Raw genomic sequence first — 18228 nt, forward strand, 5'->3', positions numbered from 1 at the left:
TTGACTAAAGGGAGAATGAAAAATTCCCTAGTCATATTCGTAGCCCTAACCTCTTTGCAGAATTTGCCATTGAGGCAGTCTGGAACTGTAACAAATTTAGTATGAAATAGTGGATAAAACAAAGGATATTATCCTTCTTTATTAACCTTTACCCCCTTGGATAATCCCCCAAATCCCATGTGTGTGATAACCACCTCACTTCCTTTGGGCAGTCATTCATTATCTAATTCATGTCTTACACAAAGAGAAATGAGCTAATGTGCCTTATCAGATTAAAAAAAAAAAATAGTCACCATGAGTGATGTCCAACAGGACAGGATCTTAGCAAATCCCTTCTGCCTCCATAGTCCTGGGTTTCTAAATACCTATAAAGCTACTAACCCACAGTCACAGCTCACAGGCTCATTCACAGCTTTATGTTGCTAAAGCAAACAGTCTGGGCAGAAGAATGACAGCATTACCCTCCTTTCTGATTATCCTCCTTTCTGCATCCTGATAAACTAATGATTCGCTTTCCTGTTGGGATTCAGCCCCGACTGGGTAGCTTCAAGCTGTCAACTCAAGCAGACCCTGATGATATCACACAAACCTCTTCCTCTCCTTCCTTCCCGGGTGCTTCATTCTTCATGAACCAGCATCAACATCCAGCCTACACATGGAGCCCGGGTGTAATTACCAAGGCAATTTTCTGGCCCTGGAAAGGCTCATATGAAAAGCAAAGGCTTCTTTTTGCCTCACTTCTCCAAATACAACACAAAATGCTATTCAAAAAGCTGCTGGTTACAAAAAATTCAATCCTGTAAGTCTCTGTAACCCGTTTTTACCTGCTCATCATAGATTGTACTTGGGCAGACATTTCAGTTGGGTTTAAGCCTATCTCTTCAGAAATTAAAAGCATGCATTGCCTTTGAGTGCTTTTGAGTTGATAGTTAAGAGAACCACCCACTTAGTAATATCAGTGAGTCCAAACTTATGCATATTTATGAAGTGAGACAGTTAATTTGGAAAAGGCCATAAAGTGAGTCACTGATTAGGTTCTAAGATGCTACTCCTTTTTGAAACTCTGAACACTGGGAAATACTATTGTCAAATGAAAACATAACTGACCATGACACAAAAGATGAAAACTTGTTACCTTTTATTTCTCTTGCAGTTTTATTTTTCTGTTTTCCAGATAAATGTAGAATTACATACTTAAAAAACCATTAAAAAGACTTGTTCAACACATATAAATAACAGCAGTTACTTAACAGAATATTTTCTCGATACTTTTACATGAAGACAGAAAGCTTTAAGGCAATATTTTAAAGTAGGCATTTCACTTTGTATTAGGGCCAGAATTGCTCTATTGCATTATGTTACCTGTCATGCCCCCTAACAATAGAACTTGGCAGTACTCATTGTGGCCAAATCTTTCAAGATTCAGCAATCGTGACTAAGCTATGCTGTGACATTTTCTGGGCAGGGACTTAAGGAACACTTGGGAGTTTGTCTTTGTTCATTCGTTTGCTTTTTCTTTACAATTTCCAGACCTGCCACTAGCCCCACCTAATTTACTCAAGGCATGTTCTGAGATCAAAGTCACATGACTACTTTGCTTGCCATTTCAAAATATTAGACAATAATTTGACACCTTGTGTTAAACAATACAGAGGCAAAAAAAGGGGGGGATGAACTCACTCTAATTAAAAGAAATGTTGAGATCTCTCTATATATGTATCTACATCTCTAGATCTCTCTATACTCAAGTACAGTGAAAACAAATTCAGTGGTTAGATTGGAAAGTTTTCTTGTCTTTCTCTGGATGCCTCCTAGGGGATTAGCCCAGAAAAACCCACTTGAAAGTTTAGAAAGATATTTCCACTAAGACAGACTTCATTTTAGTCAAGCCAACTTACCCACTCTGGCAGACTGGCTAAATGCTCACCAAATCCATGAATTTCTCCTTCCCAGCATACAGGCTGATTAAATTTCCCAGCCACCCTTGCAACTACAAGTGTCCAAGAGATTGAATGAAGGCAGAGGTGACATATGCCACTTCCAGGTCTGACCCATAAAACCTTTCCAGGAATGATCCTGCATTGTCTTTCCTGAGTCAGTGGCCAAGGACTTGGAGTCAGGAAGGGGCTAAAAGATAGAAGATGCCTGGTCCCTGAATGACCATATGGAAGACTGTCAATCAAAAACACCACAGCAGACCTCAGGCAAGCAAGAAAAATGAGAATTAGGCACTTCTGCTTAAAGCAGTTGGATTAACCTAACTAGTACTAAAGTCTCCTATTCAATCACTTGACCTTTGCATATTTTTTCTCATTCAATCCTCACAATAACTCTATGAGATAAGAACTATTATCCCTATTAAAAATAAGGAAACATGGGCTAAGAGAATTTAACTGCTTTCTTAAGTGGGTAACTTGACAAGTTGGTTTAGAGTGGCTCAGTTCAGTGGGAGTTTCTTGTGGACTTTATCAGATTAATTTGCAAGTAGCCATCCAGGAAAAAAAAAAAAAAAGATCCTTTTTGTTTTTCTTGCATTTGGATTCACAAAGCTAAAGAGTAGAAGATCTAGGGTTCAAATCCAGGTAGGCCCAAGTCCAAAGATTCTACCCTTGACCACCCTCACAAATTAATATATATATATTTTTAATCTCAAACCTATGGGCATAAACCCATAAATAATTGGAATCTCTCAGTGTACCTAAGTAATTAGCTTAAGTACTAAGGTTAACTACTAGGCTTTCTTGGTTGGTTTAAGATTAATAAATTATCAACACATTGGATTACTGCCCCACAGCTTAGAAAATCCTTACTGAGTGAGTGCTCTGGCAGAGCACTCTGCTGGGCCATGCATATCACTAGCTGGAGGAACGGACAGAAGGGGTCTCTCATCCTCCTTTCTCTTCTAATTTCTTAGACTCTTTAAATAATGAAAGGACAAAAATTCATTTTAGATTCCTGCTCAGTGCACAGGAAGGCACTATCTCTTTATTTTTTTAAAAATAATTATTTATTTATTTGGCTGCCTCAAGTCTTAGTTGCAGTACACACACAGGGTCTTTGTTGCATCATGTAGAATCTTTCATTGAGGGGCACGAATTTTCTAGCTATGGTGAGTGCGGGCTCCTGAGCACATGGGCTCAGTAACTGCACAGCATGTGGGACTTTAGTTCCCCAATCAGGGATCGAACCTGTGGCCCTTGCATAGCAAGGTGAACTGTTAACCACGAGGCCACCAGGGAAGTCCCAATATTTCCTTTTATTTATTTATTTTTTTTAACTAATTCATTTATTTTAATTTGGAGGCTAATTACATTACAATATTGTGGTGGTTTTTGCCATACACTGACATGAATCAGCCACAGGTGTCCCCCGTCCCATACCCCCCTCCCACCTCCCTCCCCATCCCATCCCTCTGGGTTGTCCCAGTGCACCAGCTTTGGTTGCCCTGTTTCATGCATAGAACTTGGACTGATCAATGTATACTACCATTTCACATATGGTAGTATACATGTTTCAATGCTATTCTCTCAAATCATCCTACCCGCACCTTCTCCCACAGAGTCCAAAAGTCTGTTCTTTATATCTATGTCTCTTTTGCTGTCCCGCATATAGGGTTATTGTTACCATCTTTCTAAAGTCCACATATATGCATTAATATACTGTATTGATGTTTTTCTTTCTGACTTACTTCATTCTGTATAATAGGCTCCGGTTTCATCCACCTCATTAGAACTGATTCAAATGTATTCCTTTTGACAGCTGAGTAATAGTCCACCGTGTATTTGTACAACTTTCTTATCCATTCATCTGCTGATGGAAATCTAGGTTGCTTCCATGTCCTGGCTATTGTACACAGTGCTGTGACCAATATTTCCTTTTAAAATGCAAGTCAAATAAAGACAGAAAAAGAGGGCAGGTGGAAGAAACTCTTTCTTACTTATGGAGGATTAAAAAACTCAGATTTCCTAGTCTTTTTAATAGAACAAAATCAACAGGCCAGTCAATGGCCATAAATCATCTTCCCTTTAGCTGGAAACCTAGGGTTAATTTCTTCCACTGTGTACCAGTACACATTAATTTCACGCAAGCACACACTCACACAGTTTCATTGTCAGGTCCTCAGCAGCATAAGACGTGTTGAAGAAAATATGGAAGTGTCTGTAGGTGGGAAGGCACTCCCTGCTGTAGTTACAGCACAACAGATGTGGTCCTTGACCACAAAGGTGCTGCCCATCTGTCCGAAACAAGGTGGAGGGGCACAGGCAGCAGACCTCCCAAAAACCCCTGTGACAAGCCTTCCGAGTGGTGCCCATCCAGGACTTTAGAGGCACTGGGCTAGCAGAAGTTACATTTTCAGCCGTGGCCAAAGTTTTGAGGTCACTCACGGTAGAGATGAGAGATCAAATTGCCAACATTCATTGGATCACAGAGAAAACAAGGGAATTCCAGAAAAACATCTACTTCTGCTTCATTGACTCCACTAAAGCCTTTGAGTGTGTGGATCACAACAAACTGGAAAATTCTTAAAGAGGTGGGAATACCAGACCACCTTACCTGACTCCTGAGAAACACATACGTGGGTCAAAAAGCAACAGTTAGAACTGAACATGGAACAATGGACTGGTTCAAATGGGAAAGGAGTATGATGAGACTGTATATTATTTCTTTCCTGCTTATTTAACTTAGAAAGAGGAACTAAACAGCCTCTTGATAGGGGTGAAAGAGGAAAGTAAAAAAAGCTGGCTTGAAACTCAACATTAAGAAAAAAAGATTATGGCATCCAGTCCCATCATTTCATGGCAAATAGAAGGGAGAAAAGTGGAAGCAGTGACAGATTTTACTTTCTTGGGCTCCAAAATCACTGCAGATGGTGACTGCAGCCAACAAATTAGAAGACACTTGCTTCTTGGAAGAAAAGCTATGACAAACCTAGACAGCATATTCAAAAGCAGAGACATCACTTTACTGACAAAGATCCATATAATCAAAGCTATGGTTTTTCCAGTAGTCATGTATGGATGTAAGAGTTGGACCACAAAGAAGGCTGAGCTGAAGAATTGATGCTTTCGAACTGTGGGGCTGTTGAGAGGCCCTTGGACCACAAGATCAAACCAATCAATCCTAAAGGAAACCAACCCTGAACATTCATTGGAAGGACTGATACTGAAGCTCCGATACTTTGGCCACCTGATGCAAAGGCCCAACTCATTAGAAAAGACCCTGATGCTGGGAAAGACTGATGGTAGGAGAAGGGGTGATAGAGGGTGAGATGGTTGGATGGCATCATCAACTCAACAGACATGAATTTGAGCAAACTCCGGCAGATAGTGAAGGACAGGAAAGCATGGCACGCCGCAGTCGATGGAACCGCAAAGAGCAAGACATGACTGAGCAAATGAACAACAACACACGGTAGAGATGATTAAAGATCGTCTCCCACACCTCTCCCAGGTGATGGGAGACGTCTCCATGCCAACAGCACTTATTTCACCTCTCTCTGTTAACTATAAAAATTTTCTACAGTTTTATTTTACCACATAACTCTTATAAATGACTATGCATTGCAGCTCTTTTTATGTGTAGTATCCATGAAGAGAACTTTGGATGGTGAGTAAAGTAATGGGCCCAGGTCCAGATTCCATGGCCAGGGCATTAAAATGTATCACTGAACTTCATTTTTCATGCTCGCAAATTAGAAATATCCTATTTTCCCTGCACCCAGTGAAGAGCTGAATGCACCAAAATTCTACACATATAGAAAAGGGGTTTCTTGGCCATTTTTTATGTGAGACTCCTTCTATCAACTGGGAAAAGATGGGCTTGATAAATTGTCACTAGAGTTCTTTTTTTTTTTTTTTCATGTTCTAGTAACATTTAATTCAAAAAAGCAGGCATCTGAGCCATGGGCCATAGTTTGGTAGCACCTGGTCTGTAATACCCAAAAGGCTTCCTGTATATGCCTTTTTTTAAGTGCACAGTTCAGCAGTGTTCAGTATATGCTCACTGTTATGAAACAGATCTCCAGAACTTTCTCATCTTGCAAAAGGGAAACCATCTATCTATTCAACAACAATCTATTTCTCTCCACAGCTCCTGGTAATCACCATTCTACTTTCTGTCTCTGCAAGTATGACTAATTAAGATCCCTCATATAAGTAGAATTGTACAGTATTTGCTCTTCTGTGTCACTAGAATTCTTAGCAACAATACTGTAAAGATTAGAACAATCTTTTGCCCAAAGATCATTTTTATAAATTACAACAAGGGGAGAGAAGAAAAGCATGAGATGTTCTGCACATGTTTCACAAGTTGTTCTATATCAGGATCACTGTAATAGGTCTGTAAGAAAGAGGGGTGCTTGCAAGGTGCAAGATGGGCTGACTCATAAGTACATCATGAAATCAATTCAGTGGGTGACAAATTGAAAAAGAAGAAAAGAACAGAGCAATAGAATTGACTATGTGAAATACATCATAACAAAATGCACATTACAACTGTTGTTTTGTGTAACTGGATGGTGAAATAAAATACTCTTTTTCCTATAGATCAAGGTTGAAAAATTTGAAATCCTTTGTAATAGAGAGTATAAGAACCATGTGTCTTAGTCCAAAATGAGACAGGAAATTTGGAGTTGGATGTCATCACTGTCAATCAGGGCTGTAAATCACTAAGATTTTGCGAATGTTTGTTAATGCAGCATAACAGCCTGCTTTGATATAGACACGATAGGAAAAAAGAACACGAGCTTGGTATTTGTCTACAAAAAGATTTTGTGCTGGTGGGCATTTCAGGTGGGGACACCTGAGTCTTGCTGCTCAAAATGTAGCAACAGACCAGCAGCAGCAGCATCACCGAGAGCTTATTAGAACTATAGACTCCTGGGCTCTATTCTAGACCTGTGACCCAGACTCTGCACTTTAACAAATCATTGACTCCAGACTGACTCGGATGAAGATTAGAGTTTGAGAAGCAGCAATCTAGCAGTTTTTGATAACAAAGAAGTACAAAGTATGAACTAAAAATTAGTAGTAAATACTTCCTTAATTACAAATTAGTTGTGAGACTAGTAAAAATGAATAGAATACAGGCGACATAGATAAACTGACCCTTTAAATAGGTGATGTCGAATGTCACTGTATAAATTTGGTCATAATAAGACTGTAAAGGCCGAAGAAATGTTTTGTACTATAATGTGGATTAGAGACAGAACTTTCAGGCCTTTGCATCTCATTTTCGGGATGTGTCTCACAGTAACTGGTTCTGTTGCTTGCCTGTTTTCTATCTTACACTGCCCATTCCCCGGGCACCCTTGGTTCTCAGGATACACTCTTACCTCTTGGGGTTGCTGGTACTGAGAGGCCATCAGAAGGAAAGCTCTCTGGGCCTGGAAAGCACTATGCACCATTTCTGCCTGGGAACAAAAACAAAACGGGAACAGTTTAATTGTGTGAGTACCTGCACAGAGACTTACCATATGATCCAGCAGTCCCATCTCTAGGTATATATCCAAGAAAAATGAAAATGCCTGTCCACACAAAAAACTTGTAAATAGATGCTCACAGCATCATTATTCATAATAGCCAGAGAGCAGAAAGAACCAGAGTGTCCATCAACTGATGAATGGATAAACAAAATGTGATATATCCATAACAATGGAATATTACTCTGCAATAGAAAGAAATGAAGTGCTGATCCATGCTACAACATGGGGGGAACCTTGAAAACATTATGCTGAGTGAATGAAGCCAGTCACAAAAGACCACATTTGTATGATTCCATTTATATGAAATGTCCAGAATAAGCACATCTACAGAGAGAAAGTAGATTAGTGGTTGCCAGGGGCTGGCGGGAGGGAGGAATGGGCAGTGACTGCTAATGAGCATGGAGCTTCTTTCGGGGGCAATGCAAATGTTGCAGAATTAGACAGTGGTGATGGTTTCACAACGTGGTGAATATACTGAGGATCACCAAATCATATACTTTAATAGAGTGAATGTTATGATATGTGAAGTATATCTCAATGAAGCTATTAAAAAAATATTGAGCCCCAAAGTGTAACTATTTTACAAAGGGTGTTTCTACTATCCTCTTTCACACCCCAATTTGTTCTACACTTGATAATGGAAAGAAAATTGTCCCTTAAGCTATCCCCATAAAGATACGGTCACCTGGGACTTTCCTGATGGCCCAGTGGCTAAGACTCTGTGCTCCCAATGCAGAAGATTCAGGTTTGATCCCTGCTTGGGGAACTAGATCCCACATCTAGTTCCCACGCTGCAACTAAAGATTTGCATGTTGCAACTAAGACCTGGTACAGCCAAATAAATAAACAAAAATAAATATTTAAGATATGCTCACCGAGCAATAGTAGTTGCTACAACTGTTCAGTTAGATGGCTCTGGAGGAGACTTCAGGTCTACCTGTACTCAACACCCTAAAAGGAGTTGAGCAGGTGGGAATGTCTTCAAATACGTGGTACCATATTCTCTTATCCTTACCATCTACTCAGTCTTAACTAGTTGATTAATTCTTTAATTTTTTTAAATTCAAAAAGTTACAGAAGAGTATCAAGAAGAAAATAATTCCAAATGTTTATATCACACACAATTAGTTTTTAAGAAAAGTCATACAGTTGTTTTCATAAGACAAAGCACAATGATTCAGAATATTTGTTTAAATCCCATAAGTTACAAAGATTAAAAAATTTTAAAAAATACCTCGTAACCTAGAAATAATCATTATTAATACAAGATGAACATCACAGCATCCATCTTTAAAAATCCATATGCAGACAGACATTGGTAAAATGGGACCATACCCTAAGTACTATTTTTTAAAATGAAAGTATAAATTTTCATTATAATTGAATACTAAAGATGAAAGAGAAAGAACTGATAAGCTTCAAATAAAAGTTTCTGCACTATAATTATTATGCATCATTCTAAATCATCTAAATGATCATTCTGGACTTCCCTGGTGGCTCAGTGATAAAGAACCCTCCTGTCAATGTGGGAGATGCAGGTGTGATCGCTGGGTTGGAAAGATCCCCTGGAGAAGGAAATGGCAACCTACTCCAGTATTCTTGCCTGGAGAATTCCATGGACAGAGGAGCCTGGAGGTTACAGTCCACGGGGTTGCAAAGAGTTGGACACAACTTGGCAACTGAGCATGCACACAAATGATCATTCTAAGATAAAAATATAAAATATTAAGAGACTGGAATACTTATGTACTTATATTTTAAATGACATAATGTAATTTTAGATGATACTAATTGACTCCTTGTTGGGAAAGACAAGAGCACAGGTCTTTCCCACTTCTTTCTACCTCTGGTCTCCATTTTTCACTTTGTTTTAGTTATTATTCTTACTGTAATGCTAACCCCATAGCTCCTGAGAATTACTTCTACATTTAGACATACCTAGTGGTTCTCACCAGTTGTTTTACCATGGCTTCTCCATTTCTGAGTTTTGATTTTTTTTTTTTCTGGCTAGACTCCCATTATCAAGTATGTTCCTCAAAAAGGTCTCAAAGTTGCTTAAGTTCTTCAGTCTGAAGCATGTCTCCCTGTTGTCTATACATGTTAACAACATCTTGGCTAGATATAACATCCTTGGGTCTCTCTCTCTCACCACGTGCAGAAAGGACAGCAGTGACTGTGGCAATGCACAAATTGACTGTGGCAATGCACAAATCTAAGCCAGCTTGACTTTTTTCTCCTTTGTAGGAAACTGACTTTTCTATTCTGACACCTGAAGGATTATTTCTTTATCCTTGAAGCTTAACAATTTAAGTTATGTCTGGATTTTGAGCATTCTGTGTTATATTTCTTGGAATAGATTTGGTCCTTTCATTTATGGTACATTTTCTTACATAACTTTATCTTTCAAAATATGTTTTGTTCCACTTGTTAGATTTTCTACTCAGGGGTTCAAACAATTATCTTCATACTGTATAATATTTCAATGATTTCATACCTTTTAGATTCTCTCTGCCTTTCATTTCCTTATCTGTCATCTGTAATTACTGTGATTATATCAATACTTTTCTCTATTGCTGATACACGGATATTCAATAGGGTCTCATATACATTAACATTTCTAATTTATATTTCATTTCTGTATTAATGTTGTTTTTGATTTTGATTCATTAGACTTCAATTTCCGTTTGTATTTCATTCTTACTGTTCTATCACCTTAAGCTATGCTGTGTGCTCACTCAGTCACGTCCAACTCATTACAACTCCACAGAATGTAACCCACCTGACTCCTCTGTCTGTGGAATTTTCCAGGCAAGAAAACTGCAGCAGGTTGCTATTTCCTTCTCCAGGGATCTTTCCGACCTACGGATTGAACCTGTGTCCCTTGCATCTCCTGCACTAGCAGGTGGATTCTTTACCACCGCGCCATCTGGGAAGCCCCTGAAAAATATTTTTAAAATATGCTGCTGCTGCTGCTAAGTCGCTTCAGTCGTGTCCGACTCTGTGCGACCCCATAGACAGCAGCCCACCAGGCTCCTCCGTCCCTGGGATTCTCCAGGCAAGAACACTGGAGTGGGTTGCCATTGCCTTCTCCAATGCATGAAAGTGAAAAGTGAAAGTGAAGTCGCTTAGTCGAGTCCGACTCCTAGCGACCCCATGGACTGCAGCCTACCAGGCTCCTCCGTCCATGGGATTTTCCAGGCAAGAGTACTGGAGCGGGGTGCCATTGCCTTCTCCGAAAAATATGCTAATACTCTTATTCAGTTTTAAGAGTCTAAGTTACACTCTAATTAAGCCACAGTGAGAAATCTGTTTCTGTTCATTGTCTCATTTCCTCTGAGACAATGAACTTTCCTTTGCCTGCTCTGTTCCTCTCTGACACACTATTTCTAGTAACCCTGTGGGTGATTCCTTGAGCATTTTGCCACCTTACTGGAGACTGGTTTATTTTCCACTTCAAGCAAAAGTGTTCTTCCTAATCTTCTAGGGCCTGATGGAATAGGAGACAGGAAAAGGGAACGCTTAACTTTTCTCATTTCTCATCCAAGGGTTTTTTTTTCCCTCTTACTGACAAGAAAATGCTTAAAATAAAACCAAGATTTGTAGATCATTTACATTTAGAATGACAAATTCATCATCATAAACATAACAGATTAAATCTTATGAATATTTAAATGAGGGTATATTTTCCTTTTTGGAGTACACCATCTCCTCTTTGTCCTGGCAGCCTGAGTGCTGGGATTATGTTGCTCAAAAATCTCAAATTTTGGATATTCCTTAGGGAAATAGAGGATTTTCAAATTTTACTGTCCTAGAGACCATTATGACCTCCTGAACATGAAGCTCAAGAGTAGCATGAATGCTTATCTATACATCAAAACATTTATTTTCAGTGGTTCAGAAGGACTTTTGTCAGTCTCTAATAACCACATTTCCAAATAGAAGCTTATGAAATAAAACTTTCCATGGCTTAGACATAAATAAAAGAAGTGCACTTCTCCCACAGTGATGATACAGAAGTATGGTCCTCATCTATGGCAAGCCTTGTGGAGTCATCTGAATCATAGTTGCTGTGGGAACAGCAATTTGGGATTGCCTGACTTCTACAGTTAAAACTGCAGCTCAGAGATGGCATTAACAATATTTTTGTAGTTATCCTAAGATGAACACAATCACTGCCCTTTTTTACTTTCCTGAGCAACAACATTTAGCTCTTTGTTAACAGAACAATTTTCTGGCAGGTCTGATTAGGTGAAGATGGCCAATTTCATTAATTAGTCTCTCCCCCCACATGGCCTTTCACTCAGCAACAGCGGTGGAGGTTGGAGGACAGAAAGGCTGAATATTTAGCTATCTGCTTCCACTCTCCCTTGATGTAGACAAATCTTTCTGAGGATTCAGCTGTGTACTTCTTCCGGCTCCCTGGAACTCTGGGCGTGACTAGCAGACTCTAAACTACATTCATTTTTAATCTAATCCATTCACATTTCAAAGAATTTTTATTCCATCTTTGAGGCATTCTGATCTACCTGCTTCTTACTTCTGGAAAGTTCCATGAGTCCCCTCAACCAGACAGCATCAGTAACAATTCCTCTGAACCTGCTGAGTTCTGATAACTTGAAAGGAAGAATTTGGCTCACTCAGGCCGTTCAAAACATTGTGAAAGAAAAAGTCCAACGTAGGGATTTTCAGTAACGACAAATAATTGAGGGTTTTTGCTGAGTTTGTTCATCACACATGTGCCAGGCTCGGAGCGCCTCAGTGACCTTTGTGGGTATACATGCGCATCTATCTGCCTGTGAGCACGTGTGTGCAGAGAGGAAAGGGACAGTGTTGGTGAGAGACAAAGTTGTGTATTTTGCTTGAATTCTATCAATTTTCACTTAGGTGACTAGAATTCTTAGACAGACAGGTTGGGGTACAATCTTGACCTGCGGTCTGAGGGGAAAGAGTAGGAGAATGAATTTCAGTCATCAGTTTAAAGCAAGCCTCGGGATAAACAGACACCAGTTAATATGACTTATTTTCATTTAATCCCCCTGAGAGAGAACTGGCTCCCCGGGGAAGCCCAATTGGTCTCTGGACACCCATTAAAGCTTTGCATTATTTCATTGGGAAATCTATAGGCCACAAAGCACCATGTGGGTGATAAAATGAGCAAGGTGCAACTGGGAGAAAGGGCACAGGTAAGACTTGGAGGAGATGCAAAAAGCATGCAGCTAGGATGCCTGTGCTGAAGATATTTCCAGATCTTATGACTGTATCAGTCCTCTTCTTGGGAACCAGACAGCAAAGGGAAGGGGGTCCTCTTTCTCTGACTGAAGGTCAAGGGAATGGGCATCTGCTCATCAGGTGCAATTTGGGGGCTCTGGGAAGGTCACTATCAACACCACCTTCACATTCCTCCCCAACGAGTCTGCCAAAGTCCCGTATTTTATAATTAGAGGTGCTGTGTTTTTAGATCTGATTCCTTAGGACCCTTTAATCTATCCTAACGGTGAAGTCTCTTGAGTTTCATCCAACAAAAAGGTAAAAGAGAACCTGACAGATGAAAGCAAGGCAGGAAGATGAGCTGACAAAAAGAAGTGATGGGAAGCCAAAGCCGAGTTTCACCCACTTCACGATTTTGCTTCAAACAATATTGAAGATGCTTAATCTTATAGACATGAACACAAGCACCAACTGTACAAAGTCAGGTTATCAAAGCTGTCTGGATTGACATAAAGAACCATGAAGAAGGCTGACACCAGCATTTCTCCACTGGTTTGCATTAAGTTTGCATTACAGTCACCTGGTGAAAGAATGTGAAAGTGAAAGTTGTTCAGTCATGTCTGACTGTTTGCGACCCCATGGACTGTAGCCCCCCAGGCTCCCCTGTCCATGGGATTCTCCAGGCAAGATTACTGGAGTGGTTAGCCTTTCCCTTCTCCAGGGGATCTTCCCAATTCAGGGACTGAACACAGGTCTCCCGCATTGCTGGCAGGTTCTTTACCAGCTGAGTCACACAGTCACCAGGAGGCTCTGTTAAAACAGAGATTGTCATGATTCACCCCAGGGTTTCAGATTCAGTAGATTTGGGTGGGCCCAATAATTCACATTTCTAATGAATTCTCTAACAAATACTGCATGCTGTAATTGCTTAATTAAGTTTCAGGAGAGTTTCTGTTGATTCTTTTCAACTTTTTACATAGATGAAGGTCATGTCATCTGTGATAAAAGACAGTTTTATATCTTCCCAGTCGGGGTGCATTTTAGTTCCTTTTCTCACCTATTTGCATCAGCAAAAATTTCTAGTTTGATGTTGAAAATGATTGGTGAGAGGGGACATCCTTGCCTTGCACCTGATCCCTGATTTTCTTACCATTAAATATGATGTTAGTTCTCAGTTTCTTGTCATTGTAAGAAAACTCCATAAACTAGGACTAGAGGGAAACTTTTAAATTGAGAAAGTTTCCCTCTAGTCCTAGTTTATGGAGTTTTTATCCTGGACAGGTGTTGAAAGTGAAAGTGAAAGTCACTCAGTTGGGTCTGACTCTTTGCGATCCTGTGGACTGCATGCAGCACACCTGGCCTCCCTGTCCATCACCAATTCCCGGAGTTCACTCAAACTCATGTCCATTGAGTCGGTGATGCCATCCAACCATCTCACCCTCTGTCGTCCCCTTCTCCTCCTGCCTTCAATCCTTCCCAGCATCAGGGTTTTTTCAAATGAGTCAGCTCTTTGCATCAGGTGGCCAAAGTATTGGAGTTTCAGCTTCAACATCAGTCCTTCCAATGAACACCCAGGACTGATCTCCTTTACGATGGACTGGTTGGATCTCCTTGCAGTCCAAGGGACTCTCAAGAGTCTTCTCCAACACCACAGTTCAAAAGCATCAATTCTTTGGCGCTCAGCTTTCTTTATAGTCCAACTCTCACATCCATACATGACTACTGGAAAAACCATAGCCTTGACTAGATGGACCTTTGTTGGCAAAGTAATGCCTCTGCTTTTCAATATGCTCTCTAGGTTGGTCATAACTTTTCTTCCAAGGACTAAGCGTCTTTTAATTTCATGGCTGCAGTCACCATCTGCAGTGATTTTGAAGCCCAGAAAAATAAAGTCAGCCACTGTTTCCAGTGTTTCTCCATCTATTTCCCATGAAGTGATGGGACCAGATGCCATGATCTTCGTTTTCTGAATGTTGAGCTTTAAGCCAACTTTTTCACTTTCCTCCTTCACTTTCATCAAGAGGCTCTTTAGTTCTTCTTCACTTTTTGCCATAGGGTTGTGTCATCTGCATATCTGAGGTTATTGATACTTCTCCCGGCAATCTTGATTCCAGCTTGTGCTTCTTCCATCCCAGTGTTTCTCATGATGTACTCTGCATATAAGTTAAATAAGCAGGATTATACAGCTTATTTTATACATTGTCTGTATATATACAGACAATATACAGCATTAAAGTACTCCTTTTCCTATTTGGAACCAGTCTGTTGTTCCATGTCCAGTTCTAACTGTTGCTTCCTGACCTGCATATAGGTTTCTCAAGAGGCAGGACAGGTGGTCTGGTATTCCCATCTCTTTCAGAATTTTCCAGTTTATTGTGATCCACATAGTCAAAGGCTTTGGCATAGTCAATAAAGCAGAAATAGATGTTCTTCTGGAACTCTCTTGCTTTTTTCATGATCCAGTGGATGTTGGCAATTTGATCTCTGGTTCCTCTGCCTTTTCTAAAACCAGCTTGAACATCTGGAAGTTTACGGTTCACGTATTGTTGAAGCCTGGCTTGGAGAATTTTGAGCACTACTTTGCTAGCGTGTGAGATGAGTGCAATTGTGCAGTAGTTTGAGCATTCTTTGGGATTCCCTTTCTTAGGGACTGGAATGAAAACTGACCTTTTTCCAGTTCTGTGGCCACTGCTGAGTTTTCCAAATTTGCTGGCTTATTGAGTGCAGCACTTTCACAGCATCATCTTTTAGGATTTGAAATAGCTCAACTAGAATTCCACACAGAAGAACTATACAAAAAAGATCTTCACGACCCAGATAATCAGGATGGTGTGATCACTCACCTAGAGCCAGACATCCTGGAATGTGAAGTCAAGTGGACCTTACAAAGCATCACTACGAACAACGCTAGTGGAGGTGATGGAATTCCAGTTGAGCTAGTTCAAGTCCTAAAAGATGGTCTATACAGTCTATGGAATTCTCCAGGCCAGAATACTGGAGTGGGTAGCCTTTCCCTTCTCCAGGGGATATTCCCAACCCAGGGATCAAACCCAGGTCTCTCACATTGCAGGTGGATTCTTTACCAGCTGAGCCAGAAGGGAAGCCCAAGAATACTGGAGTGGGTAGTCCATCCCTTCTCCAGCGGATCTTCCCAACAAAGAATTTGTTATTGTTGTTAGTCTCTCAGCCGTGTCTGACTCTATGTGACCCCAGGGACTGTAGCCCACCAGGCTCCTCTGTCCATGGGATTTCCCAGGCAAGATTACTGGAGTGGGTTGCCATTTCCTTCTCCAGGGGATCTTCCTGAGCCAGGGATCAAACCTGAGTATCCTGCATTGCAGGCAGGTTATTTATCGCTGAGCCACCAGGGAATAGGTGTTGGATTTTGTCAAATGCTTTCCCTGCATCTATTGAAATGATCATGTGATTTTTCTTTTTCTGCTGATGTGACAGATTACATGAATTGATTTTTGAATGTTGAACCAACCTTGCATACTTGGGGAAAAAATCCAACTTGATCATGGTACATAATTCTTTTTTATACTTTTTTAGATTTAATTAGTACTTTGCTGAGGATTTTTGCATCTATGTTCACAGAAATATAGGTCTGTAGTTTCCTTATAATGTCTTTGTTTTATTTTGGTAGTAGGGTAATGCTAGGGCCTTACTAAGAACCCAGTGCTCTGGCTTATTTCAAAATGCTTCTTTTTGCCCTCCACCTGCCAAAAGCTCAAGCAGATTTTTCTCCAGGATTTACTGTGGGAACCTAGTTGAGTTGTTAGAGGTAAATCTCAAAATATTGTGGGGGCTGCCTATGAATGGGTTCCCCCAGAGTTCTTAACTCTGAGTTGTCTGCATTGAGCTTCCAATAATTTGCCAATTATAATTCAGGTTTTTCTACCTCAACAAATACTCCAATACTTTAGCCACCTGATATGAAGAGCTGACACCTTGGAAAAGCCCTTGATGCTGGGAAGGATTGTGGACAGGAGGAGAAAAGGGCAGTAGAGGATGAGATGGTTGGACAGCATCATTGACTCAATGAACATGAGTTTGAGCAAATTCCAGGAGATAGTGAAGGGCAGAGGAGCCAGGTGTGCTGCAGTCCATGGGGTCCCAAAGAGTCAGATACAACTTAGCGACTGAACAACAACTGGTTCCCTTGACAGTTTCATTCATGAGTCGCTGCTCCATTAAGCCCAAACTTCACCTGTTTCTTTGGTCTTAGGGACAGCAGTTTTCCCTGTGTCCTCCTTTAAGGACCCAACAAGAGTTGTTTTTTCAGAGTTCAGCTTTTTCCTTGTTATTTGGATGGAGTGGTGACTTCCAGGCTCTTTACATGCAGAACCAGAAACTGAAATGTCCTTCTTCAGACATTTTGGAACTTCCATCCCAGCTTCATCCTTCTGATGACAGAGCATTTTCCCATGACCTGCCTTGTGATGTATGCACATTGGATTATGGAATCGGAGTGGGGCTGGTTATGAACAGCCATGCGAGAGGGGCTTAGGGGCATTATCTGGAGGAAAGGATGGTGGGACTGTGCTGACAGGGGGTCACCAAGAGACTCAGTGATAAACACTCTATTTTTCCTTGGATTGTTTCAGTTTGTTAAAAATAGCAAAGTTCTCTAAAGAAGCTTTTATCCTCAGTGCATGAGACTTTCATTCTTTGTGCTTATCACTGTTATTTTTATCATATTTATCTGGGGATGCTTGAAGGGGACTAAAGCAACACCCAAACTGCCTCTTTATACCATCACTGCCAAGAATAAAACATGCAAGTACACAGTGTCTCTTCACTATGACATCTTTAGTTCCCATGAACTTTGTCCTATTTTGCATGTTTGGGAAACAGCTCTCTCTTCCCTACGTGCCAATAGGAAAGGCACAAAGAAGCAAGCCAGGATTACTATTAACAAAGAAAATTGGAGGCATGCTTGTGCTAAAACTTGTTCTGACGGCAAAATCTGTTTTGTCAGCCATATAGTCCAATGATATAAGAAATGAAAAATCAGATTAACTGCTACTTGTTGTTGACCCTGAAATTGCCACAGTGACACAGAAGGGCCAAGTTTTGCTTAGACTACAACTGTCCCCTTGATTTCGGTCAGCATCTCCGTCTCTCCGTTGGTATGTGTCACTTGTCCTTACACATACGGCCCTCACAGATCAGTGTGGATTCTATCTTAGCAAGGAGGACTTTGAACAATGTCCCAGTGAAGTAAGTATGCCACGACATCAGTGGCAGTTAACTGAGTAGTGGGATTATGAGTGGTTTTTAAAATGTTCTTCTTCATACATTTATTGTCAAAATTTCTACCTCAAACATTTAAATTTTACTATCAGAAAATAATTATCAAAAAGATGTGATGAGAACACAATCGAAGTTTATTATTTAATTTCATAATCAGAAAGTTCTGAGTACCTTCTCAGGGGAAACAAGCCGAGAATGACTAATGACTGTAACAGGCGACAAGGTGATATTTGGGTGGAACAGACAACTAACGTTCTGTTTTGAAAGGAATGGGCTGCCAA

At 40.4% G+C, this 18228-nt stretch overlaps 1 protein-coding gene across 2 annotated transcripts in view; it reads right to left on the reverse strand.

The window, feature by feature from the left end:
* CAP2 (cyclase associated actin cytoskeleton regulatory protein 2) overlaps nt 1–18228 on the reverse strand; it is a 143632-nt gene that overhangs the window by 78193 nt on the left and 47211 nt on the right. For both annotated transcript variants that reach the window (XM_086370169.1, XM_086370168.1), the window contains exon 4: nt 7334–7411. In XM_086370169.1, coding sequence (XP_086226295.1) covers nt 7334–7411 — 78 coding nt within the window. The remainder of the gene's footprint in view (nt 1–7333; nt 7412–18228) is intronic.

The sequence above is a fragment of the Bos grunniens genome, chromosome 23, assembly GCF_055505025.1.
Source record: "Bos grunniens cultivar Pamir isolate PY7600 chromosome 23, Bosgru_T2T1.0, whole genome shotgun sequence".
NCBI classification, from domain to species: Eukaryota; Metazoa; Chordata; class Mammalia; order Artiodactyla; family Bovidae; genus Bos; species Bos grunniens.